This window comes from Passer domesticus, chromosome 9 (assembly GCF_036417665.1).
Source record: "Passer domesticus isolate bPasDom1 chromosome 9, bPasDom1.hap1, whole genome shotgun sequence".
In the NCBI taxonomy this organism is placed as follows: Eukaryota; Metazoa; Chordata; class Aves; order Passeriformes; family Passeridae; genus Passer; species Passer domesticus.
In genome coordinates this window covers 46,094,798-46,121,388 of record NC_087482.1, presented here as the reverse complement: position 1 = coordinate 46,121,388, position 26,591 = coordinate 46,094,798, and the positions used below count along the sequence as shown (strand labels likewise).

Sequence of the window (26,591 nt, the reverse complement as noted above, 5' to 3'; positions counted from 1 at the left end):
GCGGGGCCGCCGCCACGCCAGGGGGCGCTGCCAGCGCCGCGGGGGCGCTCGCGCGGGGCGGGGCGCGGGGGCGGTGCCCGAGCGTCACGTGGGCGGCGCGCAGGAGATGGCGGCGCCCGGAGCGGCGGGCGGGTGAGCGCGGGGCGGGCCCGGGGCTCGGGGCCCGGGGGGCGGACGGCGCTGGCCCGGCCCCGGGGTCGTGCGGGGGCCCGCCCCCAGGCCCGCCCCGCCGTCCCCGGAGCTCCGCCGTCCCCGGAGCTCCGCCGGCAGCGGGACCTTACCCGGGCTCTTCTTCCCCTGCAGCCCCGGGGGCGGAGGTCGAGGCGCGGCGGAGCGGCCCGGCTGCGGGGCCCGCGGCCCGGCGGGGCCCTGCGCCGTCCCCCGCGGGTGGCAGCGGGTGAGCAGCCGCAGGCGCGCGGGCAGGACGGCCGGGAGGATCGACGTGTACTTCATAAGGTGAGCCTGGAGCTGTCGCTGAGCTCTGTGGCCTTTCTGGGCAGGGCCACAGGAATCTGACCAGACGTCGCCCTCAAAACTGTTCTTGTCCTTCGTTTTGGGGTTTGTTTTTATGTGTTACTGAAGATTTTTAAGAGAAGAGCAGAATGAGAAAGTCATTGCTGGTTTACTTTCCTTTCCCACCACAGCCCTGAAGGGAAGAAGCTGAGGTCAAAACGAGCACTTGTGGAGTATTTGCAGAAAACTGGGGAGACAACACTGAAAGCAGCAGATTTTGATTTTGCAGCTCCTGGAGGGAGCACACGCTCAGGATTGAGGGGATCTGGCACGGGAGCTGCGAGGACTGACCTGGAAAAGGAGGATTGTCAGAGCAAAGTGCAGGAGCTCCAAGCACAGCATGGTGCTGAGGCTGGAATTCAGAACATCCAGGCTGGCACTGGACACCTGCAAGATGCTACATCTGCTGTGGAAGGCACAGATTTAGCAGTGGTAGGCACAAACCCAGAGGAGAGTTTGAAAACCAGAAGAAAGAGGGCAGATGGAAGAAGTGTCCAAACTAGGAAACGTGAGAAGGGCTCAGAAAGGAGGAGCCACGGTGACCCCAAGAGCAAGAGGCAGAGAGGAGTCTCTAGCACACGGGAGACCAGGCGTGTTGAGAGCAAGCAGCCAGAGACACGTGGAGCTGACAGCCAGGGAGGGGGTGAAGCAGGCGCTGGCCCTGGGGGTGCAGGGACAGCCCCTGCAGCAGCGCCCAGGGCACGGCTGAGGAGAGCGGCTGCCCCGCAGAGGGAGCTGGGCCACCTGCCAAAGCAGGGGCCTTGCTCCAGGGACACGCCTGCTGCGAGCTCTGCGGAGAAACCCTCTGGACTGGGGACAGGGAAGGTGCCAGCTCCGGGGCATGTGGGCAGGCAGGGAGCCCAGTGTGACAGCGAGCTGGATGCTGAGCCCGGGGACAGGACGAGCTTCACAGCAGCCACAATGTCACCAGGTGCGTGCCTGCCAGAGCAGAGGGGCTGCCAGGCCTCGTGTTCTGCTTCAGCTCAAGCTGCTCTGACATCCCAATCTCATTTTTATCCAACAGCATTTAAATTAATGCAGACCTACTCAAAACTGAAACTTACTGTGCCAAGCTCTTAAGCTGTACAGTATCAGGAGATTTAAGGTACACTTGTGTTCTGTACATGAGCATTCTTTGTTTCCATCACTGCATAAAGCGGAAGTGGTGTGTGAAACATGACAGCAAAATAATTACTGTTTTTTCTTAATGCTGAAGTTTATTTCTTTACAGAAGAGTCTGTCCCACGAACACAAGTGGAGAGAAGGAAAACAAGTCCCTATTTTTCCAGTAAATACAGCAAAGAAGGTATTGTATTTAGGCAAATACATTTTTTATGGGGAGGGAACAGGATGGTTCAGGATCAGTGATGATGTGGAAAATTCCTTGCAGCTTGACACTGGCTGCAGCTGTGCCAAGTGGGACAGTCCCCAGCAGCCCTGTAAAGGCTGTGTGGGAGCTGCTCTGCCTCCATCTGTGCACAGTGCCTGCACAGTAATGCTTCAGAGGTCTTTTTTTTTTGTTTGTTTCATGAAATAGGTGAAGCCAGCCTTTCCTGTCTAATAAATGTTCCTGTGTTGCTCTGTACAGCCCCCACCCCACCCAGAAGGAAGGTCCTCAGAAAATGGACTCCTCCCCGTTCTCCTTTCAATCTTATCCAGGAAACACTCTTCCATGATCCGTGGAAGCTTCTCATTGCCACCATATTTCTCAACAAAACTTCAGGTAAGCAGAGTAGCAGGAGTAGGCATGTAAATGTTGGGAGGTGTTAGAGGGCTGAAGCAGCTGCCAGTTTCAATGGTATTCATGAAAGAATTTATTTATTTTAACTTGTGCTGCTGTGAAATAATAATCCTTAGTTGGTACCTTGCCTTGGAAAAGCTCACTTGAGAAAGCATATGGGTAGTGCAGAAGGAGAACTCCATCCCAGCCTCCTGCTCACGGGATTCTTTCACCAGGGAAAATGGCCATTCCAGTGCTCTGGGAGTTCCTGAAGAAGTATCCTTCTCCTGAGGTAGCCAGGGCTGCAGACTGGAAAGAAATGTCAGAGCTGCTCAAACCTCTTGGCCTCTACGAGCTCAGAGCCAAAACCATCATCAGGTTCTCGGGTGGGTTTTCCTGACGTCTGGAACAATCCTGGTTGTGCTGGCAAAAGACAAACAGCTTTGATGCAAAGGCTGCTGTGTGGCTTCTCCTCTGCTGGGTGGGTTGGTGGCTGTTTGGGCAGCATGTGGGATCCACTGGTGTCACACTGGCAAAGCTGCTGATCCCAGTCTGAGCTGGGGAGGAACTGCCAGCCACGGAGACCAGAAACTTGTTGGAGTAGGAGTAGAACAGACCCAAGCACCCGCAGCACTGCTGCTGTGTTTGAGCCCTGTTAGAGGGTGGCTCTGCTCGGGCTTGCTCTGCTGACCTGCACAAGGCCCTTCCAGCTGGGATTTTTCTGGTTCTGTACTCAGAACCTGCAGAGGAGAATTTTTGTTCAGATGAGAGAGATTACAATTAAAACTCCCATGGTGGTTTGTTGAAAAGGAGTTCAAGATTAACCTGTGGGGATTCATGGTCTGCATGCACCAGGAAACACCTGCACACTTGGCTCCAGGTGAGCCGTGCTGCTCCCCCCTGCACACACCTGGCTCCAGGTGAGCAGTGCTGTTCTCCCATGCACACACCTGGCTCCAGGTGAGCCGTGCTGCTCCCCCATGGACACACCTGGCTCCAGGTGAGCCGTGCTGCTCCCCCCTGCACACACCTGGCTCCAGGTGAGCCGTGCTGCTCTGCCGTGGAGGCAGGTGTGTGCAGGGGGGAGCAGCACGGCTCACCTGGATCCAGGTCTGTGCATAAGATTGCATTGTGGCTTTCATTTAAAATGTGCCGGAGTGAAGTCATGTAACAGGGGCACAGGGTGCTGCCCGGGTGCTCCTTGTGTGCAGGGGCTGAGGGAGCTCTGTGTGCAGGGGCTGAGTGCTGTGCCTGCCCCGCAGGTGAGTACCTGAGCAAGGCGTGGCGCTACCCCATCGAGCTGCACGGCATCGGCAAGTACGGCAACGACTCCTACAGGATCTTCTGTGTCAACGAGTGGAAGGAGGTGGGTGGTGCCCTTCGGGTCCTTCAGCATCGCACTTGTGCCCCCTGGCCCTGGAAAACCAACACTCACGATGTTGGAGCGATGAGGGATTTTAAGGTGTTTTAGTAAATATTTGACGTTTTCCCCGTGTCTCAGGTGCAGCCACAGGACCACAAGTTGAACGTGTACCACGCGTGGCTGTGGGAGAACCGGGAGAGGCTGAGCATCGACTGAGCTGAGCTGAGCTGGGGCTGCCCCGGCCCCACCGCCCCTCGCGTCCCCTCACAGCTCTGGGTGTAAATATTTGTGTGGTGTCATGGCTGGACTCATTGCTATTTTTTTAATAAACGTGTCGCTGTTTGTAGTGCCCGTGTCTCCTTGCAGTGCAGGTCTGTGCCCACAGCTACCTCCCGGGGCTGGGGCTCGCTGGGCACAGCCAGCCCGTGCCCACCGTTACCGGAGCGGGGCTGAGGCGGGAGCCTGTGCGGGGGCAGACAGACGGGCGGAGCAGAGCCGGGGCCGGGCCGCTCGGTGCCGGTCAGTGTCCGGAGCAGAGCCGCTCGGTGCCGGTCAGTGTCCCGGGCCGGGCCGCTCGGTGCCGGTCAGTGTCCGGAGCAGAGCCGCTCGGTGCCGGTCAGTGTCCCGGGCCGGGCCGCTCGGTGCCGGTCAGTGTCCGGAGCAGAGCCGCTCGGTGCCGGTCAGTGTCCCGGGCCGGGCCGCCCGGAGCCTGAGGGACGCGCCCGCCCCGGCGGCAGGGCTGCGGGCACGGCCTGCGCTGTGACGCACGCAGGTCCTGTCAGCCCCGTAGCAGGCGCGCTGTCCGTGGCGGCGGGCGGGAAGCTCCGATCGGGGCGCCCCGCCGGACTGACCCTCCCTGCCCGGTGCCACCTCGCCGGGCGGCGGGCTGGCCTCCGCGCCGCCCCGCCGGTGCCCGGTGCCCGCTGTGCGCGGCGGCGGCGCCGCACGGCCCTGCCAGGACCCCGCGCGCCCCATAAGCGCTTGCGCGCGGAGCCCCGCCCTCTCTCGCCCGGCTCGCGGTGGACGCGCCATCGGCCCCGGTGAGTCCCGGCCGCGCCATCCGCACCCATCCGTGCCCATCCGTGGCCGTCCGCGCCTCGGCGCTTCTTGCACGGACCGCGTTCCTCCCTTTCCCTTCCCGTCCGCCGCATCTTTTCCCCGGGGCGCGGACAGCGGCCCCCGCGGGCCGGCACCGGGCCTGTGCCGGCCGGGGCCTCGCCCGGGCCCCTTCCCGGGCGGCGGGGCCGCCGCGGCCGCGCTCGGGCCGGGCCGGGCCGGGCCGCTGGGGCGCGGGCGGGCGGAGCCGGCGTGTCGGTCGCTGTTGATGTGCACGGCGTGCGGCCCCGGGCGGGAGCATGGGGGGGTGAGGCCGCGGCACCTCCCAGGATCGCATCTGGAGGGCTCCCAGTGCTCTGCCAGCTTCGGAGGCGGGAGGAAGAGCCCCAGCAGATGAAGACCCATTCCCTCACCGGCCTGCCGTGGCCCCTGGGGGAAGGCAGTCTGCGACACGCGTGGCCCGGGCAGCTGCACCGCACCCGGGGCACGGCCCTCGCTCACCCCGCTCTGTCCCGCAGCCACCATGCCTGCCCTCAGGCCGCTCGTGAAGCCCAAGATCGTCAAGAAGAGGACCAAGAAGTTCATCCGGCACCAGTCTGACCGCTATGTCAAGATCAAGGTGAGGAGCTGCTGCAGCCTCCCAGGGACGGGAACCTTTGGGGTGCTTTGGCGTAGGCGGTGCAGGAGAGGCCAGCAGGGTGGGCAGGGAGCGGAGGCCGGGGTGGGCAGGGCTCAGGCCGGCAGGGCTCAGGCCGGCAGGGCTCAGGCCGGCAGGGCTCAGGCCGGCTCTGTGGTAACTGCTGTCTCTCTGCCGTTGTGCAGCGCAACTGGCGCAAGCCCAGAGGCATCGACAACAGAGTGCGCCGGCGCTTCAAGGGGCAGATCCTGATGCCCAACATCGGCTACGGCAGCAATAAGAAGACAAAACACATGCTGCCCACGGGCTTCAGAAAGTTCCTGGTGCACAATGTGAAAGAGCTGGAAGTGCTGATGATGAGCAACAAGTGAGTGTGGGGGCCTGTACTGCCCCAGGGAGAGTGGCATGGGCAGGGGGAAATGAGGAAAATCACTGCCCGTGGGAGCAGAGATGCCATCATGATTCCCTGAGTGCCTCTGAAGGGTGGGGGCACAGAGAGGCCTTGGGGCTGGCAATCTCATCCTCTTGGCAAAAATACACACGGTGGCGAGCAAGGCTGTGCCACTTCACTGGTAGCCACAGTCAGCCCTGGTGCTCTGGGTCAGACCTGGGCACCAGTCTGCTCCAGTGCTTGTTTTTGCTACAAAGTACTAAGAACAATAATTGACGACTACCTTGACTGAGCTGTTCACAGGAAAAGCTGAACTGTTGTGGAGGGGAGCGCCTGCTTCAGGCCAGGCAGGGAGGGGTGGGAGTCACGGTTCAGTCCTGTGCAGGGATGCCCCTGAGCTCAGCTGTGTCTGAGTACTGCTGGCAGGACAGCTCCAACACGTTCCAGAGGGCTTTGCCTCAGCTCCGGGTGCTGCTGGAGCAAGGCCAGCGCTGTGTGTCTCCAACAGGTCGTACTGTGCAGAGATTGCCCACAACGTGTCCTCCAAGAACAGGAAGGTGATCGTGGAGAGAGCCGCCCAGCTCGCCATCAAGATCACCAACCCCAACGCCAGACTGCGCAGCGAGGAGAACGAGTAGCAGCCTCTGCAGCACAGGTGTATTTAATAAAGCCTCAGTCCAACTCGGGTGCTGTTTTGCATGGGCAGAGGAGGGGCAGCAGCCTGTGTTTGGCTCCAGGGCTCTGCTGGCAGGGGCACTCAAGGGGCAGAGTCATGGTGACGGTCAGTGAACTCAGGGTACACAGCTTCACAAGTGAATTTTATTTTCTATACCACCCAGACAACAGATATCCTTTCACACAGCACTATCAATACTATTCACATCAACCACTCTGTCAAAAGAGAAAAGAAAACACAGAGCAGTTCATGGCTAGAGCAATGTGTCATGATTGCCTCATCCTCTAGTTGGCTCTTGGAACCTTTGTCTCTTAAGGCATTTTCTCTTGCACAAAGCAGGATTTGGGCACAGCAGCCACTATGGGCTGTGTGCTTGCACCCCTGGCTCCTGCCTGCCACCTCCTGAGGCCCATGACTGTGACACTGACCCCTGGCCTGCTGCTCATGTGTGACCAGGACCAGCAGACCCTTGTGGCTGGTGACACCAACACCAAGGTGCTCCAGGGGAAGAGAGAAGCCAGTGTTAGTGCAAAGCAAAGCTTTAAGCAGGGTTTGTCACTGAAACAGTGACTAATCATCCCTCAGGGAAGACAGCTGAGGTATTTTGCAGTCAAAACCATAAATATGAAAGCCAAGCAACAAAGCTTCATATTGCCCACATGCCAAACTGAAGCCCCAGGAGGAGGGTGGGGTGTCGGGTAACCCCCTGCCCTGTGCAGCCTCAGCAGCTTGGCAGGTGCAAGCCTCCTGTCCCAAAAGGCCTGTGGGATAAACTCATTAATAAAACATGGCTTCCAGTTTTTAGCCATGCTTTTTCGTTAGAAACTATAAATACATTCTTGGGCAATTTAAGGTAAAAAGTGCATGTGCAGTGATTAAAAAACCTTTGTACTGCAGTAAGGAGTATTTGAGGAAGTAATTTCCATTGTTTGTGGAACCACAACTGTGATTGCTTTGTGCACCCCTTAAAACTTCCTGAAAAAATGGGAATATTCATCTCCCAGCCCCTCCCTTACATGAGGCTGTGCTCCCTGATCTCAGGTCTCGTTCCAATTCTCTGAGGTCTCAACAGAAAGGCAGCTGGATCAAGCCAGTCACATCCAGCTGTCATATTTAACACACCATCCCCAGTTTCTCCTGTGGCTGCCCAGGGACTTGGCCTTGGCTGAGGCAGAAGAGCAGCCCAGTGGCATTTGTTCTTCCCCACCCAGCTGGTGTCTGGCTGAGGCATCCCAAGGCAGGAGGGTGGTGGGGAAAAACACCTTAGCTCATGTCCATGGACTCCGAGGTGGGGAGGGAAGCAGAATCTTTCTGAATGCTCTCAAAAAGTGATGCCATTTCAGGACTGGATCTGATCTGGGATGAAAACTCGGCCATTGCTGGGCTTTTCTCCACCTCAGGGATGGTCAGGAGAGCAGCCACTGCCCGCATGGCTGAGCGCTTCAGCTCGTCCTGCTTCTCAAACTCCTGCTTCACCGATCCAGCTTTCACCTGCAAATGCAAAGCCCCGTTTTCAGCTGGCATTTAGTGCAGCCCATACGGGCACAGAAACAACACAGCAGCAAAGGCCAGCCGAGGATTTTCCAGCTGGGGAAGCGGGTGGCCCAGCAGCACTGAGGGAGAAGGGCAGGAGCTGTCCCTGCAGGTCCTGCTCTTACCTTTGTGGAGCAGGTTGCCCGGAGGGGCTCGATCAGCCGCTCGAGCCGCTGCAGCACAGCGTTGGGGCAGAGCACCGAGAGCCGCGCCAGCATGATGAACGTCAGCATCTGCCCAGGGGAGGGAAATGTCGGTGCTCTGGGGCACCCAGCTCTGCTGCCAGGCTGGGCTCTACCCGCACTGAGTTCCTCTGCCCTTGCGCAAGGGGCTCTGCTAAGAGCTGGAAGCGCGCCCCTGGCAGCCAGGGCTGGAGCTGCAGCTGGCCCAGGGGTCTGCACAGGGCTGACAGCCCTGGGGACACTGCACCTCGGGGCTCTGGGGATACACAGCCCGACTGCAGCCCAGGCCCACACTAATGACATCAGTCAGGGCACAGCACCTACCCGAATGTCATAGTGATCTTTCAGCCCATCCTCCACGTGGTTCAGGTAGTCATAGATGTCCAGCCGGTCCAGGCAGCTTTCCAGCAGGGTGTACATGCACTCAAAAGCAGCTTTTCTCACATCCAGGCCATCGTCCACTGTGTGCTTGAATGGCCCCATCTCCACCTGAAGCAAGACAAACAGTCCAGCTGTCAGCAAAGAGCAGACAGAGCAGCAGCTCCACGGGGACTTTGCAGGCTGCTCTGAGTCACCGTGTGGCCCCTGCTGAGCCCAGTTACCTCCCGGATGAGCTCCCGTCGCACTTTGGTTTCGTTGTACAGGCTGGGGAGGACTGTGTTCAGCAAATCCCGGATTAAAGAAGGCTTGTTGTGAGCAGCAGAATTAAACAGGGCTAAGGCCACACGGCGAACGTTCAGGTCGGGATCTTGCAGAGTTTTTAAGAAGTCACCTGTTGGATAAGAACACGTCAGTCAGTCCTGCAGCTGAGAGGCTGCAACGTTTTTGCAGTATTTTAAAGTGTATTGGGATGTATTTCAAGGAGGCTGGTTATGAGAGCATTTTTGGTAAAATAACTAGTCAGAGCCATTTGAGGTGCCTTCTCTCCCTCCATTTGGGATACAGTAAAGAAACATGAATATCCTGCATTTGGGCATAAAAACAAATGATGTGACTCTTAACTACCTCACCCTAAAGTCAAATCAGAAGCTTTGTTATTCAAGGAAGTTGTGGGGGATTTTTCTTGCTTAGATCCCATCTGATCAAAACTTCTCTGAAACAGAAGGGCCAGTTTTATACAGCAGATCCTTTTGTGGGCTCCCTGGATAACAAAAACTCCTCATGTAGGTTATACTTCTGAAGATCCTTTTTGTGGGGTGCTGGAATTCTGAGTTCACATGCAGAAAGAACTTAAGCACTCTAAAAAACAATGGAACATGCCCAAAAGAATGCATCAGCGCAGTTAGCAAGGACTCACAGTACAGTGTTACTGTTTAATCCCAAAAGCTGAGAAACACTGATAAAAACTGAGTGGATGAAGTTCACACAGGAATGGGAAATCCCTGAGCTGCTAACAACACCCAGCCTCTCATGCCCCCAGCTCACACCCCTGTCCAAAGCAGCCTACCTATGCAGCCTTTCAGGAGAGCATCGATGGGCTGAGGCTGGTCTGTAATCGTGAACTTGATGGCAGTAACCACGGTGCTCCGGGCATGTGGGGAGCCTGCAGTGAAGAGGGGAAGAAAAACAGTGAAAAATCAAGGGAGAATATCACTGCTGTATCTCTGTAGTGCATATTCTGCCCTTGGTCCTGTTACACGTGTTATAAGGGAGCAGAGGATTCTTATTAACTGTGTTTGAATCTGCTCCTGCAAAATCTCCTTGTGTAGTTAGTCCCTGTTCACAACACCCTCCTAGTCTTCTGTGGACCAGTGCTCCTCTGATCCCCCTTGCAGAGAGATCCATCTTACTACCTGCTCTCCTCTCAGCTAGCTTTGCTCCCTGTTGTACCCACAAGCAGTTTACAAAACGAATTTCCATCAAAAGGCAGCATTTCTGTGCTCTGGTCATTGCCCTACCCATTACCTGCTGACAGCTGTTTCCTCAGCCGGGGCAGCAGCTCAGCAGGGTTCACCAAAGTCAGCTTCCCCAGGCATTCTGCCACCACGTTGCGTGTCCCCTCCTCTGTGCACTCGCAGTGCTTGAAGAGCAGAGCCCAGATGTCCTCCACGTAGGGCGTGAGGCTGTCAGCTGGGGAGCAGCTGATGACTTCCTTCAGGGAGTGCAGCAGCAGGTACTGTCGCTTGGGCTGGCTCCCGATCTCCTTCAGCATGAAGGGCAGGTACTCCTTCAGACTCCCGACGCTGACGTTCCCCAGCGCGTAGGAGGCGGCGGATTTCACCTCCTCGCTGGGGGACGAGAACGCTTCCAGGATGACGGCTCTGAGCTCCCTCTGAGCGCTGAGGTTCGTGCTGCGGCCCACCTCTGCCAGGAAGAGGAAAGCCAGCACCTGAACTGCAGGGCTGGACTTGGGACTTTTCACATCCTGCACAAACTGGTTCACCGTGGCAGGGGCTTCCTTTGGGCAGGCTGAGGACAGGGCTGCCACACACTTTGCGATGGAGTGATACGCCTGTTTGTGCAGTGTCAGCGAGGCCCCGGCCGAGCCCGAGGAGTAAACCGGGGCTGTCAGCTGCTTCACCAGCTCCGCGTAACCCATGGCAGCCGTCTTTGTCAGCACCAGCGCCTGGAAGAAGTCAATGATGGCGTTCAGGGCCCCTCCTTGAAGCAAAGGTGAGTGGACAAGCTGAAAGATTTCAGCAAGGACGGAGCCACTGATCTTGGAGATACAGGATGGATAAACCTTGGCCAAAGTCGTGAGGAACATGATGGTCACCTGGGACACGTGCATGTCGTTCTCAGTAATTAAGATGGGGAGCTCTGTTAGCACAGGCTCAATCATGGCAGGCTTGAGGCTGTCACTGTAGTTCTTCACCAGGATGTCCAGAGCATTCAGAGTGCTCAGTTTCAAGGCACGTTGATTCTTCCTCAAGAAGGAAGCTAGAATGGGGAGACCGTCCCCTAGGATGGGTCTCAAATCTATTTTAAGTGGAGAACTAGCAATTAAGGTTAATGCTTTGACTGTTGTCAGTCTGGTGATTTCATTTTTGAGCCTCTCCAGAAATATCTTCAAGGTTGGCTGGAGGTCAGTGCTTAAATGGTCTCCCAAGCTGTAAATGATTTGTCCCATGCAGGAGATGGCACGTTCCTTCACCTCCTGGTCGATGTCAGCTGCCTTCAGCCGCTTCAGAGTACCAGGGAAAAGGTCCTTCACATAGGGCTTGGCATCAAAGGTGCAAGGTTTGTCCAAAGGCCTGATAACTTTCACAAGCTGCTGAGTTACCAGCAGAGCTTCTGACGTGATCTTATAAAAGGGGTCTCCAATACAGGTCACAACAGAAGGCAGCAGGGCTTTGACGTGAGGGTGAAATGCCTCTGGCTGGTGGTTGCAGAGAAGGACGTGCAGGAAGGACAGTGTGTCGATCCGCATGTTGGAGGAGCTGGATTTATCCGCCAAGGAGAAAACAATACCTGTGCAGAAGAAAATATGATGATGTCTTACTTTTCCCAAAGAAGGAGGTTCATTAATCCAGCCAGGGATGATCACAGGAGACTTTTCTCATATTCACTATACAATCACATCAAAAGCAAAGGCAGCACCTGAGCCTTCCAGCAGTGGGGTGCTTCATAGGCCCACTGTCCAGAGAGCTCAGAGAAAAATGTGGTGGTGCAAATTAAAGAATCAGTCAATATAAAGAATTTTTTAAAATGCCACTGCATTTTGCAAAAGGAAGTGGCATTTGTATTTCTGATCTCAGTGTGGTAACAGCACAATTTCAGCTGCTTTCTGAGGAGGCTGGAATAGGCCCTCCCAAAAGCATCTTGTGGAAATTAACTTGACATTTTTGTCCTGGCTTTCAGTGCAGAGGCCAGAAGTAATCTGGGAGCTGTTCAGCACATCAGCACAGAGCAGAACTTCATGTGTTTGTCCTAATGCTGAGCAGAATAACTACAGGAATAAAACTGGAACATGCAGGCAAGAAGCACATGTGTTCAGATTGAATTTGCCAGCCCTGCTGCTTCACCCCAGACCACACACAAGCTTACCAGGGATAAGTGCAGGTATATGATCTGCCAGGCAGCCAGGAAGAACACTGGCCAGTTCTGTCAGAAGGCTGAAACAACCCTGTCTTGATTTTATGCTCTTTTCTTTGAGCTGCTTGTGCAAGGCCTTGATGATGTTGGGAACCTGCAGTTCAGAGAAGCAAATGAAAAGGGGACACCTCAGTCATCCCAGCTGCTCTCAGAGGCTCACTCTGGTACATTTCTACCACAGTTTATTCAATGAGTATCCTGAGCAACAGCTGTAGTAAGGCACGAGCCAATCACTTCACGCAGAAGCCACCCTGCCTGAGCCTGCACACATGCCAGGGCTGGTGGAGGAGCAGTGCTGGCTGTACTCCCACACTCCTGTGCTGTGCCAGCACTCTTCCCCTGGGAATGGCAGGGGACAGACAATAAACAGACAGCCCTCTCTGGATCTGGGACCCTCTGGATGCCTGTCCCAGGGCTCCTTCAGCTAGCCACGTTCCCAAGGTACCTACTTCTCGTTGCTTTGTGATTTAACCCAGCCACCACCTGCTCACACACCTGGTTCTGAAGCATTGTCAGGGGAACATCATCCTTGCCAGAGGCATCCGAAGAGTGCAGCCAGCTCTGGGTAGGCAGTGTTTGCTTCAGCAAGGAGATGTAAGCATTGAAGATGTCAGCCTTGACGTTCTCCTCCCTCTCTTTGAACCTGCTTATCAAGGCTGGGGAGAGCGTTCTGTAGAAGTCGTGCAGGAGGTCGTGCCTGCTGCTGACAATGGCCTCCAGGCACTTGGCCGCAGCCCTGCGGACCTTCCAGCTGATGTCGTCGTCGTCGCTGTACTCGTTGTCGCTTTCTAGGAACAACACAGGGGAAACAAGGTGCAGCATTATGAGAAAACTGGAGCTAAAGGATCACTTGATCCTCAGAGCTGCCCTCTCCACGAGGAGAAAGCAGGGAGGGGAGAAATGTTAACCCCGTGTTCTGCTGAGCACAGCCATCCTCACAAGCAGGCACCTTGCTCTTCATCCTCCCCATTCTCAGTTTCCATCATCTCTTCCTCTTCCTCCTCATTATCATAGTTGTAGTTTGGGTCAAAGGTAATGTACTTCAAACACAGTCCCATCACACTTGAGATGTGAGGGTCCATTTCCTTTGGGCACCTATCACAAAGGAAAATTGTAACAGTTAATAGGAGACTAAGCTGTTTTAAATATCCAGATAATATTATTAATCTCAAAAGGATCACAAAGTGCCCACAGACCATTTTGATAATATGTGTTAAACCAAAGATGTTCCTTCCTGCTGTGCATGAAGTAAGCATTCCCCTTGCAGGGGAGGTTGCAGTAATTTTTATAAGGACAAATAAATAAATCAACTGCCTTCACCCTGTTGGGAGGACTGAGTTAAAACCAGAAGATTTGGTGAGGAGGGAATAGTTCTACTCAAAGTGACCTTGCAACTGGAATGCTAAAGTTGTCAGTGTGGGAAAATCCCATTTATTATACCTAATGTTGTTCATCCTCTGCCTGTTTTCAGAAGTACAATTCCTGTGGAGAGATAATACACTCTCACAGACATGCAGGAAGCCTTTTGTTAGAGTGAGGCAGGCAGCAAGCCCCCTTGCCCTTCTCTCAGCTGGGATAACTAAGCCAAACAGAGCCTGTGCCCCCATGGGTCTCTGTCACCCAGTGTAATTAGCAAGATAATGAAATAAACCTACTGTTGGCATTTCAGCTGTGGTGTGATGGTGGCCCTTGGTTACCTGTGTGTGTCAATGCACACATACACACCCTGGTTGAATCCTCCCTTCCTGGGAGAACACCTCAGCAGCTCTGCAGACTCCTTTTCCAAGCCTTAAATGTTTGACCAAACAACAGGAGAGCTGCAGCCTCTTCTGCCCAACCCCTTGCTGCCTCCAGCTCCCTCCAGGCACCAGGAGCGAGGCAGTTCCCTCTGGCTAAGGAACACTTCAGGGACAAGGAAACCTCCCACTCCTGTAAAACCACTACAGAAGGACAGCCCCACATGCTGAGGTAAAACAGCTCATTACTCCAGCCCAGCTCTGCATGTGCAGAAGAGATTTCATGTGTGAACTGTCTTCCCAACAGGAGTACTTGCAGGAAGGCCCTCCTTCGAGGATGCTGAACACATGGATATTTACACAGGAGGGCACGGATGCCCTGGATGGTGCAGAGCCATTCCCCAAGGGCACACACCTTCTCACAAAGGACTCAAAGGCCTGGAAACAGTACTCTCGGAGCTCGTCATCATCCACATTACAGTACTGAACAATCAGAGGAATTATCTTCTCCAGGTGTTCCCCTGGGAAAGACAAAGCAAACAGCAGTGAAAATCCATTCCCGCCTTCACTCACCTGGGCAGCTGAGAACTCAGCCAGCTGCCACTTCCTTCCTGTGCCTGGTGGAGCATTCCTGCCCCAGACCTCATGGGCAAGAAGCCAGCAGCCCACCAAAGCCAATCTCCACTCCCTGTCTGCAGCCTCTTGTTGGCATTTCAGTCACAGGAAGAGCTGTGATTAGGGATCTCTTAGAACCTAATCTCAACTCTGCAGGTCTTTTAGACAAGTAATACAATATGTTGCCACCCCCCTGTCATTTAAAAGGGGGTGAATCCACTGACCTGGTTCACAGAGGTGTTAATTCAAGCCAGGCAAGAGCTGCAAGATCTTGAGGGGAAGACCTTAGTCACTAAGGAAGGGCAGCCAGAGAGATACTCTGGTGTCTCCTTTCCAAGTGCAGATCAGAGAGCAAGACCACAGCCACAGAGGGGATCACAAGCACAAGCCACTAATACATGGAGAACAACGAGCACTCTTCTTTTACCACTAAGAGGAGCTGCTCTAAAATGCACATACATTTCCCAGCATCATTTCAAGCTGCTCATCCTACCTATGCGGTGCCCAGCCTGCCTGCTGATGCCAGCCACACACTGAATGTACGTCCTGGTGGTGGATGTGGACTCGTTCCTCTTCAGCTCTGCCAGCAGATGCTCTGTAAGCTCTGAGAAGATGTTTCCACTGCAGGTCAAGACCAGGTGCCCCAAGGCAATGATGGCCCTTTTACGTACTGCCAGCCTGGGGCTCGTCAGCTGGGGCAGCAGGCAGGTTAGGATGGAGGAATGGAATGAGTAGAGTGTTCCTCCTAACCTGCAATGAACAGAACAAGGCACAAGGTGAAAGTCAAAGGCTCAGAAAGAAGCCCTCTTGGCAGCAACAAATCTGAAAATCCTTCAGCTATGGAAACTTCATGCATGTTGTGGGGAGGGGGAGGAGAAGAATGGGTTTGTCATTTTGGTCTGAACACTGACTTGGTCTGTAAAACACAGGCAGAGATAATTTGTCTCCATCATGGAGGAGTTTTTGACTGTGTCCTTCTCCATGACCCAAGGGTGTGCCAATAATTTCCTGCATGCAGATGACATACGACACTGCCACTCTGACTTATGCAGCAAGAGGCAGCCAGAAAAAAAAAAAAAAAGCATGTGTGATGGGCTCATAGGGCTAAAATAAACCTCTCTGCTTTGCCTTCCACATTCGTGTGAGCTAAGCTTCTGTGGGATCCATCACCAGAGGCACTGCCATTCCCAAACACAGAAAGGCTTGGCATGTTATCTCTCATCCCTGCTGGGGACCTGCTCTACTCTGATATTCCCTAAGAGCAGTCAACCAAATCCTGTGGTTTTAAGTCCCAGTAACAGGATTAGGGAAATAAAAGAAATCAAAAGCTGACACATCCTTGCAGTCCCCTTATATGCACAGCTGCCAGAAGAAAATCCTCTGGTACCTGCTCAGCATATCTGACAGGATGTCAAGAGCTTCCAACTGCACGGACACATCCTCCTGCTTGCCAATGGCTCCTGTCAGCTGGGCTGTGATCTTTTTGCACACATTTGCTGTCATGGTGGAACCTGCAAGAGAGATATTTTTCCCTGCTGTCAGTTAACATGGAGTCTTTTTGCTGCTAGGAACCATTCAATCCCTTGTACACTGAAAAAAGAAATCATCACTGGGAGATCTAATCAGGACAGATTCAAGAGATGGCTGCAGAGGAAAATCCTGTTGCTGGGAGCCTCAGGTATCCCCTGAAAAGGTGATGCATTTTTGGGATACATAGTTCCAAATACAGCTCAAGTTTTCATTTAATTCTGTCTTTCATCCCACTGGTGCCTCAGCTCTACTGTCCCTCCCCTGATTTCACAGGTTGTCCTCCGGCAGGTGCATAAAGAATCAATAACTTTTAGGCTCTGGACTCTACATTTTCCCCCGTTTGCCAAGGGCTGGGACTCCCCATCCCTCAGTGACCAACGGGGACAGACAGTGTACCTGTGGCAGCTGGTGGCAGCTCAGAAATAACTGTTTTGAGGCCGATGCTGGAGATGTCTCTCAGCTGCTCCTTGTCTGACAGCATGTTCGTACAGAGCGTGTCCACGATGGTCTCCACCTGGTACTCCTTCACTTTGCCAACCAGCGGGCCCAGGCTGCGGGAGGAGAAGCCAGTCAGGATGAAGGGCCTAATCCAACTGCCCACGTCCTCCAAACCATCACACTGCTGCTTCTTAAACATCCTGGCCACCTATCTGGGAATGACTGACACTCCACTCTAAGCACCTCCTTAGGCACGGGAAGGAAATGTTCCTGGTTCCATTTTGAGGCCTCCTCATTATCACACTCTGGATGGATGAGAGATTGCAATGAGTATGGACTTATTGCAGATACAACCAGAGATAACCAGGCAAAGAAGCTGAGAAGTTGGTCCTCTGCTCAGTGCTCATCTGTTTTGCTTTAAAACGCAGAATAAACTAACCCAAAGCAGGCAGAGAGAGGAGCAGGGCCAAAAGAAGTCAGGACAGTGGGAATCAAAAAGAAAGGGCCAAAGAGAAGAGGGAAAGAACAGGGATAGAAGCAGCACATGGTTGAAAAGAAGGGAATATGAACAGGATCCACAGCAAGAAAAAATAGAGGAATCCAAAGTTGTCTTTAAGTGGCCCACCTTCCTGGAGCCCTGGGGTGAACTGAGCCATTCAATGGCATTTCTAGACTGATTATGCCCACTTAGCCATGCTGGGGAAACAGATGGGAAATAACATGTCAGCAGCAGGATCCCTTTATCACAGGATTCACTAAGAGAGGAACCTGCTACTTTTGTTCACTTGGATTAAAAAAATACAGGAATGGTCAAAGGCAAAGCAACAGCACAGGCTGCACTCAGAGTCAAGGCAGGGAAAAATCCAAGTGCATTATAAAGTTCAATGGAAACTCCCTTGAAGAGAAGGATTTGGACCTGAAATTAAAACCCATAAGGGCTGTACATGTTTAGTACCGTTGCTATCAAAGACAGATCCATGAAGAAATTCAGCACTGGATTTCAAAGCCTAAGAGAGGTCAAGAGGTTAATGAGCAAAAATTTTAAGTGTGCTTCTCCCTGAAGAAATAAAATCCTAGAGCTCTGCCTTCCATGTGGTAAGGTTTATAACAGGAATACTGAAATACTTCCAAAATCATCTCTTGCTGCTACAAAGGTATCTGTGTGCTCATCCCTTGTGAGTGTCTACACTGGGAGAAAGTGCAGTGCCTGCAACAGAGGGCAATGTGCCTTGCAAAGGAGGTTTGAGGGAGGTGCCAAGGGCCAGGCTCTGTTCTCACTCTGCAGTCTGTGATGGCTCTGTTAGTGCCAGGGAACATGGCTATTACTGTCTGGGCTCTTACCATTTGACAGCAAGGTTCTGTACTTCCCCATTTTTGTCCTCCAGCAATTTCAAAAGCATTTTCACAACTTTTTTCTCGCTGTCTTCATCTAGTTTTATTGAGTCTTTCTGCAGTTCCATCATCAGGTCATTGGTGGCCATAAACCTGAAAGGACACAGGGAGAAAGGGGATTGGCTGATGTGCAGACACAAATGCATCACCTGGGCAGAATTGGTCAACTGGTGCTTGTATGAAAACACACTACCAAAGAGTAACTTACAACACTGTCCTAAGAAAAAGGAAAATCACTACTATCTTACAACTAGATAACTACCTAACAGGGGTCAGGTAAACAAAAACTCTAAACGTGCCACTCAGCAACTAAATGACTATGCCAGAAAAAAAATCATGATGGCTTTTTTCACCAATTTTCCACCTGGCCTAGGAAAAGTGGTCTGGGGTCTAAGAATTCACCTAGCTCTGTTCTTTCTGGCTAACTTAGCACTAATAGTATGAGCCCAGATATGGACAATACCTGTCACTTTCAAAAATGAAAAAAGAAAGTAATGACTCCATGCAAACTACACCTCAGAAGTGCACTAGGTATATTTAGATTGCTGTGAGCAAAACAATCGAGTATTTATCACTCCAGATTAGAAAGAAAAGCAAAGACCCAAGTGACAGTCAGTTTTCTAATGGGAACAGAATGGATATTGAGAAATTCTGGAAAGTATCTATTTTCCCAGGAGCAGGAAGTGCAAAAGGTGCTGGTACAGGAGTCTGAGTTCTAGGAAATCTCAGTGTGGCTATCGTGTGTTGGCTACTTTCCAATGTCAGCCCTGCACAGAACGGGTGTCTGACAGCAACCACGGAGTCCTTCTCTCTTGTTACAAACTGACAGCTCCTTTTAAATTAGGCTCTGATGTCACTCATTCCGCACAAGGAGCTCTCCTGTGCAGGTCGTCATTTGAGGCTGCCACCTGCCAGCCCATTCCTGAGCAGCAATGAGGCACCTCTGGAAGGAGGGGCTGACGGGTGTTCCAGAGCCAGCCCCAGATCCAGAGCGAGCAAACAGCAGTAACGCTGTTGCCGAGATGTTAGCTGCGATCTATTTGTGATTCTGCGAGAGCTCCTCGGCGCTGCGGACCCAGCATGACCAATTATGGCCACGGGCTGAGCAGAGCCCTCGGCGGCGGCACATCCCGCTGCCCGCTGCCCCGCACCGGGGCTCACCCCGCTGCCTGCTCCCTCCTGCCCCGCACCCGGGGCTCTGCCTGCTGCCTCCTCTCACCCCGCAGATCCCCGAGGGAGCACACCGGCTCCTGCACGGGCACTCTGGCCATGTGCTGGCCCTGCAGCTCCTCTGTGACTGACCTGCCTGGTGTCGGGCACCTTTGCAGTGTAACTGTAAATTCTTTCGACAAACTGTTTGTACAACTGCTCCACCACTGACTTCTTTACAAAGTACCTATTTTAACATCTGACAACATCAGCAGCTTCTACAAAAATCAACCTGCTTTTAGACTATTACTAACCCCTCTCTTAGACCTCAAAATACGAAGTCTGGCCCAAAGATTACCTTCCAGGTTGAGTCTGAGAGGACGACATGCTAAGGAGTGAAATCTTTCAAACATGTCAGCTTTAATTACTTTTTGATAGAGTAATCCACCTAACCCTAAAAAGATATCAACTTTTCTGCTGACATAAACAAAGAAAAAAAAAGCATCTCAGTCCTGTCAGGAAGGCACATTTTCCCATCACACAGAAAAAGTTCTCCAGGCAGCCTGAGCAGAGCCAGTATGTGCAGCATCCTTCACCCAGAGACACGGGTGTCTACTCACCCCTTTTAATGCACTGACTATCTCACAGATTATCAAAACAAACTAGAAGCATTTTTGCTACGATATTCTTTATTGACAAAACAAGTAACAACTTGGAGTCCGGCTGCCCAGACTTATTCCCCCTTCCACTTCCAACAGGCACCAGTCTAGGCAAGGGAGGGGCGCTGCTCCGGCCTCTGTGCGTGCCCCTCAGCCGGGACAGAGCCGACCCCCGGTAAACACAGCAGGCACACACCCCGCTCTGCTCTCAGCAGGAGCCCCCTCCTCCCCGTGGGCTGCCGCCCGCCGGCCCGTGCCGCGGTGCCGCACCTGAAGTCCTTGTCGGTGGAGGTCATCTTCTCCAGCAGGCTGGAGATGTGGTACGAGACGCTGGCCATGGCGCAGGGCTCTGCGGGCCCGGGCCCGCCCCGCTCCGCGCCGGGCGGCCCCAAGGCACGGCCGGAGCCGGGCCGGAGGGCTTGGGGCGGTGAAGGGCAGCGTGCGGGCCCCGGCGATGCCCGGGGCAGGACGGGCCCGGCGCCGCTCGCCCTCTGCCCGCCCAGCCGAGCAGCGGCCGCCCCGGAACGCGGCGCCAGCGGAACGCCGTCGCAGGCGGGCGGGGCGCGGCGGGGCCGGTTGCGCGCGGGACCGGCGTGCCACGTCGGAGCGCGGGCAGAGGCCGGGCCGGGAGCGCCGCGGGGCCGCCGCCGCCATGGTGAGGAACGGGAACGGGCACGGCCCGGGGCGAGCGGGGACGGCCCGGGGCGAGCGGGGACGGGGCCGGGGCGAGCGGGGACGGGCCGGGGCGAGCGGGGACGGGGCCGGGGCGAGCGGGACCGGGCCCGGGGCGAGCGGGACCGGGCCCGGGGCGAGCGGGGACGGGGCCGGGGCGAGCGGGGACGGGGCCGGAGGGAGCGGGGCCCGGCCGCCTCCCGGCCCCAGCGCAGCCGGGCGCGGCCCGGGCAGCCCGGGGCACGGCGCACGGTACCGGCCCCGGGTGCGCGGCCGGGGATGGAGCGGGCCCCGGGGGTCGCGGCCGCGCGCTGTTGCGCTGAGCTCGCTGTGTTCCTTCCCCCCGCAGGTGTCGGTCATTAACACCGTGGACACGTCCCACGAGGACATGATCGTAAGTGAGCGGGGGCTGCTCGGCCCGGTGCGGCGGCCGCTGTGGCGGAGCTGCTCGGGGGGCGGCGGGTGTGTGCTCGGGAAAGAGCACGCTGCTGGGGTGCTGGATGCCGTCTGAGATCCTGATCGTGCCGTTTCATACTGTGTGGAGGGGAAAACTGGGCTGGAAGGACAGGGGAAGTTATTTAAAATCTTAATTTTCCTGTGAGGGCTTGTTTCTGCCTGTTTTTGTGAAATAATAGAGATATGCGTATATTCTCTGGTACAGACCTTCAGCTGATAAAAATGGTTTTCCTTTAAGTGGATGTATGTGAGAGTAGATGTATTAATGTGGGTAGGAAGAATGGTTTCAAAGCGATTTGTTGAAGGAAGGAGCCCAGGTAGGTGAGCCTAATTCTTCTTTACAGAAGAGGCTCTCAAGCAGTGGAAAGGGCTGCCCAGGGAGGTGGTGTAGCCACCATCCCTGAAGGTGTTCAGGAAATGACTGGATGTGGTATGGAGTGCTCAGGTCTGGTGACAAGTGACAACCATTGGTCAAAGGTTGTAGTCAGTGACCTTGGAGGCCTTTTCCAGCCTTCAAGATTCCGTGCTGATGGTGAACTTTCAATTATACTTAAGAGCAGTATTTGTACACCCACTCCACCTTTTAAAAAGCAGAAATACATAACTGGTCACTGCCTTGTAGTCAGCAGCCTGAATTCCCTGTCGTGAGAACGCTGTGGCTGTAGCTCAGAATTCCTGGGTTCCTCCTGTGTAGCATTGTGTAGTGACTGGAGAGGCTTGTGTGGCACGCTGGGCTGTTGAAGGGGTTCCCTGGAGGCCGGGGGTCAGCAGCCCCGCGCCGAGCACGCTCCCCTCTCCTTGCAGCACGACGCCCAGATGGATTACTACGGCACGCGCCTGGCCACCTGCTCCTCCGACCGCTCCGTCAAGATCTTCGACGTGCGCAACGGGGGGCAGATCCTCATCGCCGACCTCCGGGGGTGAGGTCCCGCTGCAGCCCGCTTCACCTCGGCAGAGCCCTGTGCCCTGTCCTTCTGCCCTCGGGCAGCACAGAGTGCGGGTTGAGTGCCAGCGTGAACTCCTCCGGGACTGTGCTGGAGAGCTTCTCAGAGCTGGGCGGGGACAGAGCCCCGTGGGAAGCGCAGTGGGGCTGGCTTCATTTGGTTCATTCATTTAGCACTTGGTTCGTTCATTTAGCACTTTGCACCTGTGATTTTCAAGGAGTAACGTACTGATACAAGCTGGAATTGTTTTTTGTGACAGTGAGAGCCCTGTGTCAGGGCACTAGCATTGCTATCTTAGCATCACTCATTCCTCACATCAGAACTAATCCCTCCCAGAGCAGCGGTTCACAATGGTGATCTGTGAGGCAGCTGCAGCTGGAAGGGGTTGCTCTCAGCTTCAGCTTTTCCTAATGATGCTGTTTCTTGCAGGCACGAAGGTCCCGTGTGGCAGGTTGCCTGGGCTCATCCTATGTATGGGAATATCTTGGCTTCCTGTTCCTATGACAGGAAGGTTATTATCTGGAAGGAAGAAAATGGCACTTGGGAAAAGACCTACGAGTACACGGGACATGATTCTTCAGGTATGGAGGGCTGGAGTGTAGAGCTGGAAAGGGAGACTGAGGAGATGAGGGGATCTGGGTAAGACTGAAATAAATCTGTTAGTGTTAAGGAAGAAAGCCACTGTCAAAAAGAGAAGGATAAAAACTGAAGAGAGAGTTCAGCACTAACAGGACATTTCTCTAAGGTTGTATTGCTGGATAAGCCACTACTGATTCATACCATGTGTCCGTAGGTGTTGTTATACAAAAAAGTCAGCTTTCAAATAAAGATGACAGGGAACTGAGTTCTTGAGGAAAATACTATCTGTTTTCAGTTAGAAAGACTGCATTTAATCATGCTGTATTTTGTTTTAAAATTGAAACTGTTGTGTTCAAATGATTTACCCTCCCACTGCAGATCTGCTACTCAGTAAACATTGCTAATTGGCTGGCTTTTGCTGAAATTTGGCTCATTCTCAGCTTTCAAAGCCACTCGGTTTTGGTGACTGTGCCACTGATAGCAGTCAGTGAATTGGTCAGTCAGTTTTAGGTGGTCCCTGTGCTGTAATGTGGTCTGTCTCGCCCTTCCCAGTGAATTCTGTCTGCTGGGCACCACACGACTATGGACTGATCCTGGCCTGCGGCAGCTCTGACGGGGCCATTTCCTTGTTGAGCTACACGGGTGATGGGCAGTGGGAAGTCAAAAAGATCAGCAATGCACACACGGTGAGTCTCGTCCTTTGCAGCAGCCCAGAGTTCCCAGAGCTACAGAAACACCGAGGTGATAAATACTGAAATGCAATGAAATTATGTGAAACATCCAGAACCAAGAATAGTTTCACTTCATCCTGAGCAGGCAGGTATACGTTTTAGTCACTAAAATGAAGTGAAAATACGATGAAATTCACTAAACAGCACTGGCAATGCCTGTTTATTGGGCATTATTGTTAAACACAGTGCTGAAAGTTACCTGGTAAGAAATGGCCTTGGTCCTAAGAATATCTGCACCAGCTGGAAAAAACTGTGGGACTCCTGTTTTTCCCAAAATTGTGGAGGTTTTTGTTTAAGCAGAACATAACAAACTAATGGCAATGGCCCCCAGTAGAAGGAAATTCAGGACCAAAGGCTCCTTCTACTCCTGTATTCCTAAATCTTAGCAACTGTGTGTGCCTTTTGAATTTGCAGTTTCCATCTCTGTCTCTATTTGCACATCCAAGCTGAACTATTTTGTGTGCAAATACCCTTAGCTACCTCAGGCTCTCTAAGTGCCTTAGTGAGGCTACTCTGCATCTGGATTTCTTATTCATCCGATATTCATCCAGCATTGTCCAAGACTTCATTTTTTTTTCTGAAATGGGCTAATTCCCCATTCTCAGTAGAGAGTATGCTACATGTTCTTCACCCTCTCAGCAGCCTCTATCTATTTATTTGGTTAATTAAAGTAAGCAACTTTTAACAGTGATGTTTTTCATTAACTAGATTGGATGTAATGCAGTTAGCTGGGCTCCTGCTGTTGTACCAGGAAGCCTTATAGAACAACCCTCTGGTCAAAAGCCAAACTACATCAAAAGATTTGCATCTGGTGGCTGTGACAACCTGGTCAAGATCTGGAAGTAAGTGCCATGTTGCCAGATAAAACCTGACACTTTAGGCTTTGAGTGCCCCTGTTAGTATCTCAAATAATATTTTTGGCATCCCTATTATATCATCTTCGAATTACTGTTTTAGAGAAGTGTTTTAAAAATGGAAGCTTAGTGATGCACAATATCCCATGGTTCTTACAGTTTGTGCCAGCCCTGTGTGATCCTGTCTCCAAGGGTGGCTTTGTAATGGTCTTTTGCTACCACTTTGGTAGTAGCAGATTTCTGACAGTAACTGGAGGTCAGAACATCTTTGCCTGTGCTGCTTTCTGTCTCCTGGAAGAGATTTTGTCAGTTCAAGCCATAGAGATTTTTGGAGAAGTAGGGAACACCTGTGCTTTCTATTGTATTGATGAAGAAGGAGTTTGAATGCTACAATCCAAAGCCTTCCCGAGCAGGTATGAGATGATGAAGGGTGCTGCCACCATCCTTCTGACTATATAGCTGTGTTTTCAGGGAAGAAGAGGGTCAGTGGAAAGAAGAGCAGAAGCTGGAGGCTCACAGTGACTGGGTACGAGACGTGGCCTGGGCTCCCTCCATCGGTTTGCCAACCAGCACCATTGCTAGCTGCTCTCAGGTGAGGCTTCTCTGGAGTGCCAGAGGCAGGCACTAGGTGTGCTCACTTCCACGTGCTTCCTTCCCCGTTTCTCTAGTGAAGGAATTGTAGGGGTGGAGCTGCTGTAACAGGTCCTCTTGGCAATCCTTTGCTATATTTGGTCTCTGCATAAGAGCCTTTGACTCCTGTTCTTCCCAGACTCAGAAGCCCAATAGAAGCATTTCTGGACAAAGGTTTATGTGTGTGTGCGCCTCTGTACCAAAGACTGGCTTTTGGATTGGAAATCATGAGCAGGATGGTTTCACTAGGGGGAAGACCTTCCAACTAATATCATATTTAGTGTTTTGGGGTCAAACTTCCTTCTAAAACTACTGTTTTCTAATAACTGGCATTCTTAATCAGCTCTGATGTTGTCAGCCTTTATATTGACTGTTGTGTTCTTGTTAATCTGTAAATGCTTTTTTTTTAACATCAAGAAGACTACTTAGTGAGCTCCTGCCATGTGAGTGAAAAACAAAATCTCATTGTGGGGAGGTGTCTCAGCTGATACATATGTATTTTGGGGGCCCTTCTCTGGTATTTGCAAGTCACTGTTTGTTGGTAGTTTTTCTCATTAGAGCTGCACTCCTGCCTTGCCTTTTTCCACAGCCAGGAGCCAGCCCCTTGCTGCGCTGAGCACAAATCCCTGCAGACACATCACGGGTGGTGTGCGAGCTGTGATTTGGAAGTGTAGCTCCAAGGGTTTCAGGGTTACGTTTGTTGTGCCCAGCCCTGCTCTCTGCCTCTGCAGGATGGCCGAGTGTTTATCTGGACCTGTGATGATGCCTCTGGAAACTCCTGGTCGCCAAAGCTGCTGCACAAGTTCAATGACGTTGTCTGGCACGTGAGCTGGTCCATCACTGCCAACATCCTTGCAGTGTCTGGAGGAGACAACAAAGTGAGTACTGCTGCCTTGGCTTTTACCCCCGTGCACCCTGTTTCCAGAGGAGCTCAGATGAGACTTGTCACGTGTTTAACTCAAGGCTGTCGTAGAGTCTCCTTTGCTGCCATGGGAGCATTTTTTCTTCTGATTAATCAGGAGGGCAGGAAGACTGTAACCTTTGGAAAACCACTTGCACTGCATTCTGGGTCCTTACTGGAGGGTAGAAACGCAGGCTGAGCTTGATTTTGTGGGGTACTGACAATTCACATACTCTTCTCATACGACTGCAGGCTACCACCAAACCCATGCTGTGGTAGCTACAAGAAAAGGGGAAACAGGGTGTGTTTAAGGCTGAAAGCTGTTGCTGCTCTGTTTTTGAGGTGACACTGTGGAAGGAGTCGGTGGACGGGCTGTGGGCGTGCATCAGCGACGTGAACAAGGGCCAAGGAGGGGTGTCTGCTGTGACAGAAGGGCAGCAGAACGAGCAGTGATGCACAGTGGAATACTCCAGCTGCAGCACGTGATCACTGTCCCTGATTTGCAATGCGTCTTTAGCTGGATGAGAACTGATTTTATCTGAACTGGACATGAACATGGGAAACAATTATCCAATTTTATGAGCCCTCTATTGCTGGGAGGCTACAATATGTTGATAATCAGCCTTAATTGACATTCCCTTAAATTTAAGATAAACAGTATAGCCAAGGACTGTGCCTGATACTACTCCTTGATACTGTAGGAATTATTCCCTGCTTTTCTGGTTTAGGGGTCAAATTTGAGTGGCTGTCCTGTGGTCAGAGTTCACGCCCTTCAGCAGAACAGGGAGAAGCTGTCAAAACAATGAGGTGTGATACTCCTTTATGCAGGGGACAAATACTCTGTGCCCTCAAAGACCAGAACTTTGTTTCAAGCGAGGGAACGGGCTGGTGGAGTTCTCGGGTTAGCTGGTGGTGTGCTAGCTAGCCCTGCTGGTAACAGTGACATTGTACTTGTGTCTCTCTGGTGCTTGGTGAAAGTCTCTGCTTTCTGGGAGATGAAAAGGAGTAGTGGAATGCATATGTCTTCTGCTTTATAATAATCTCAAACTGGGTTATTTAACCAACATCAATAAATCAAACCATGGTTTGAAGATTTATTTTTTTTAGTCACACTTCTGTACTGTACCTCAGTTGTTTGGATTTTTTTTTTTGGTTGAGATACCAACAGAATAAAATCCTATTGGTTAAAAACCTGGTGT

General features: G+C 52.9%; 4 protein-coding genes and 1 long non-coding RNA gene across 7 annotated transcripts; 3 read left to right on the top strand and 2 right to left on the bottom strand.

Annotated features, from left to right (window-relative positions):
* The first annotated feature begins 70 nt into the window (after nucleotides 1-70).
* On the top strand, nucleotides 71-3,942 carry MBD4 (methyl-CpG binding domain 4, DNA glycosylase). Its single transcript, XM_064433176.1, has 8 exons — nucleotides 71-132; nucleotides 304-456; nucleotides 645-1,444; nucleotides 1,745-1,819; nucleotides 2,102-2,236; nucleotides 2,470-2,619; nucleotides 3,496-3,599; nucleotides 3,735-3,942. The coding sequence occupies exons 1-8, from the start codon at nucleotides 107-109 to the stop codon at nucleotides 3,810-3,812; spliced, it is 1,521 nt and encodes a 506-aa protein (XP_064289246.1). The 5' UTR covers nucleotides 71-106; the 3' UTR covers nucleotides 3,813-3,942.
* LOC135308261 (uncharacterized) lies at nucleotides 2,304-4,185 on the bottom strand. Of its 3 annotated transcripts, none has more exons than XR_010368787.1 (3): nucleotides 4,036-4,185; nucleotides 3,504-3,649; nucleotides 2,304-2,973 (listed from the first exon to the last, which is right to left on the bottom strand). It is a non-coding gene; the product is annotated as an uncharacterized LOC135308261 (long non-coding RNA). The 3 variants fall into 3 exon arrangements; XR_010368788.1 differs by lacking the exon at nucleotides 4,036-4,185 and having other exon boundaries at nucleotides 2,304-2,801; nucleotides 2,925-2,973; nucleotides 3,504-3,742; XR_010368786.1 differs by lacking the exon at nucleotides 4,036-4,185 and having other exon boundaries at nucleotides 3,504-3,742.
* Nucleotides 4,186-4,506: 321 nt separating this feature from the next.
* On the top strand, nucleotides 4,507-6,361 carry RPL32 (ribosomal protein L32). The gene is made up of 4 exons (XM_064433178.1): nucleotides 4,507-4,636; nucleotides 5,171-5,271; nucleotides 5,475-5,656; nucleotides 6,189-6,361. Exons 2-4 carry the CDS (start codon nucleotides 5,176-5,178, stop codon nucleotides 6,316-6,318), a joined length of 408 nt encoding a protein of 135 aa, XP_064289248.1. The 5' UTR covers nucleotides 4,507-4,636; nucleotides 5,171-5,175; the 3' UTR covers nucleotides 6,319-6,361.
* A 118-nt stretch (nucleotides 6,362-6,479) lies between these two features.
* On the bottom strand, nucleotides 6,480-20,151 carry LOC135308257 (cullin-associated NEDD8-dissociated protein 1-like). The gene is made up of 15 exons (XM_064433175.1): nucleotides 19,896-20,151; nucleotides 17,767-17,910; nucleotides 16,384-16,538; nucleotides 15,845-15,968; nucleotides 14,951-15,207; nucleotides 14,258-14,363; nucleotides 13,056-13,201; nucleotides 12,602-12,894; nucleotides 12,059-12,200; nucleotides 9,977-11,482; nucleotides 9,519-9,614; nucleotides 8,674-8,843; nucleotides 8,396-8,560; nucleotides 8,015-8,122; nucleotides 6,480-7,847 (listed from the first exon to the last, which is right to left on the bottom strand). The coding sequence occupies exons 1-15, from the start codon at nucleotides 19,961-19,963 to the stop codon at nucleotides 7,620-7,622; spliced, it is 3,708 nt and encodes a 1,235-aa protein (XP_064289245.1). The 5' UTR covers nucleotides 19,964-20,151; the 3' UTR covers nucleotides 6,480-7,619.
* SEC13 (SEC13 homolog, nuclear pore and COPII coat complex component) lies at nucleotides 20,065-26,583 on the top strand. The gene is made up of 9 exons (XM_064433177.1): nucleotides 20,065-20,280; nucleotides 20,647-20,691; nucleotides 21,558-21,673; nucleotides 22,127-22,278; nucleotides 22,829-22,962; nucleotides 23,716-23,849; nucleotides 24,333-24,453; nucleotides 25,223-25,369; nucleotides 25,735-26,583. The coding sequence occupies exons 1-9, from the start codon at nucleotides 20,080-20,082 to the stop codon at nucleotides 25,843-25,845; spliced, it is 1,161 nt and encodes a 386-aa protein (XP_064289247.1). The 5' UTR covers nucleotides 20,065-20,079; the 3' UTR covers nucleotides 25,846-26,583.
* The last annotated feature ends 8 nt before the right edge of the window (nucleotides 26,584-26,591 follow it).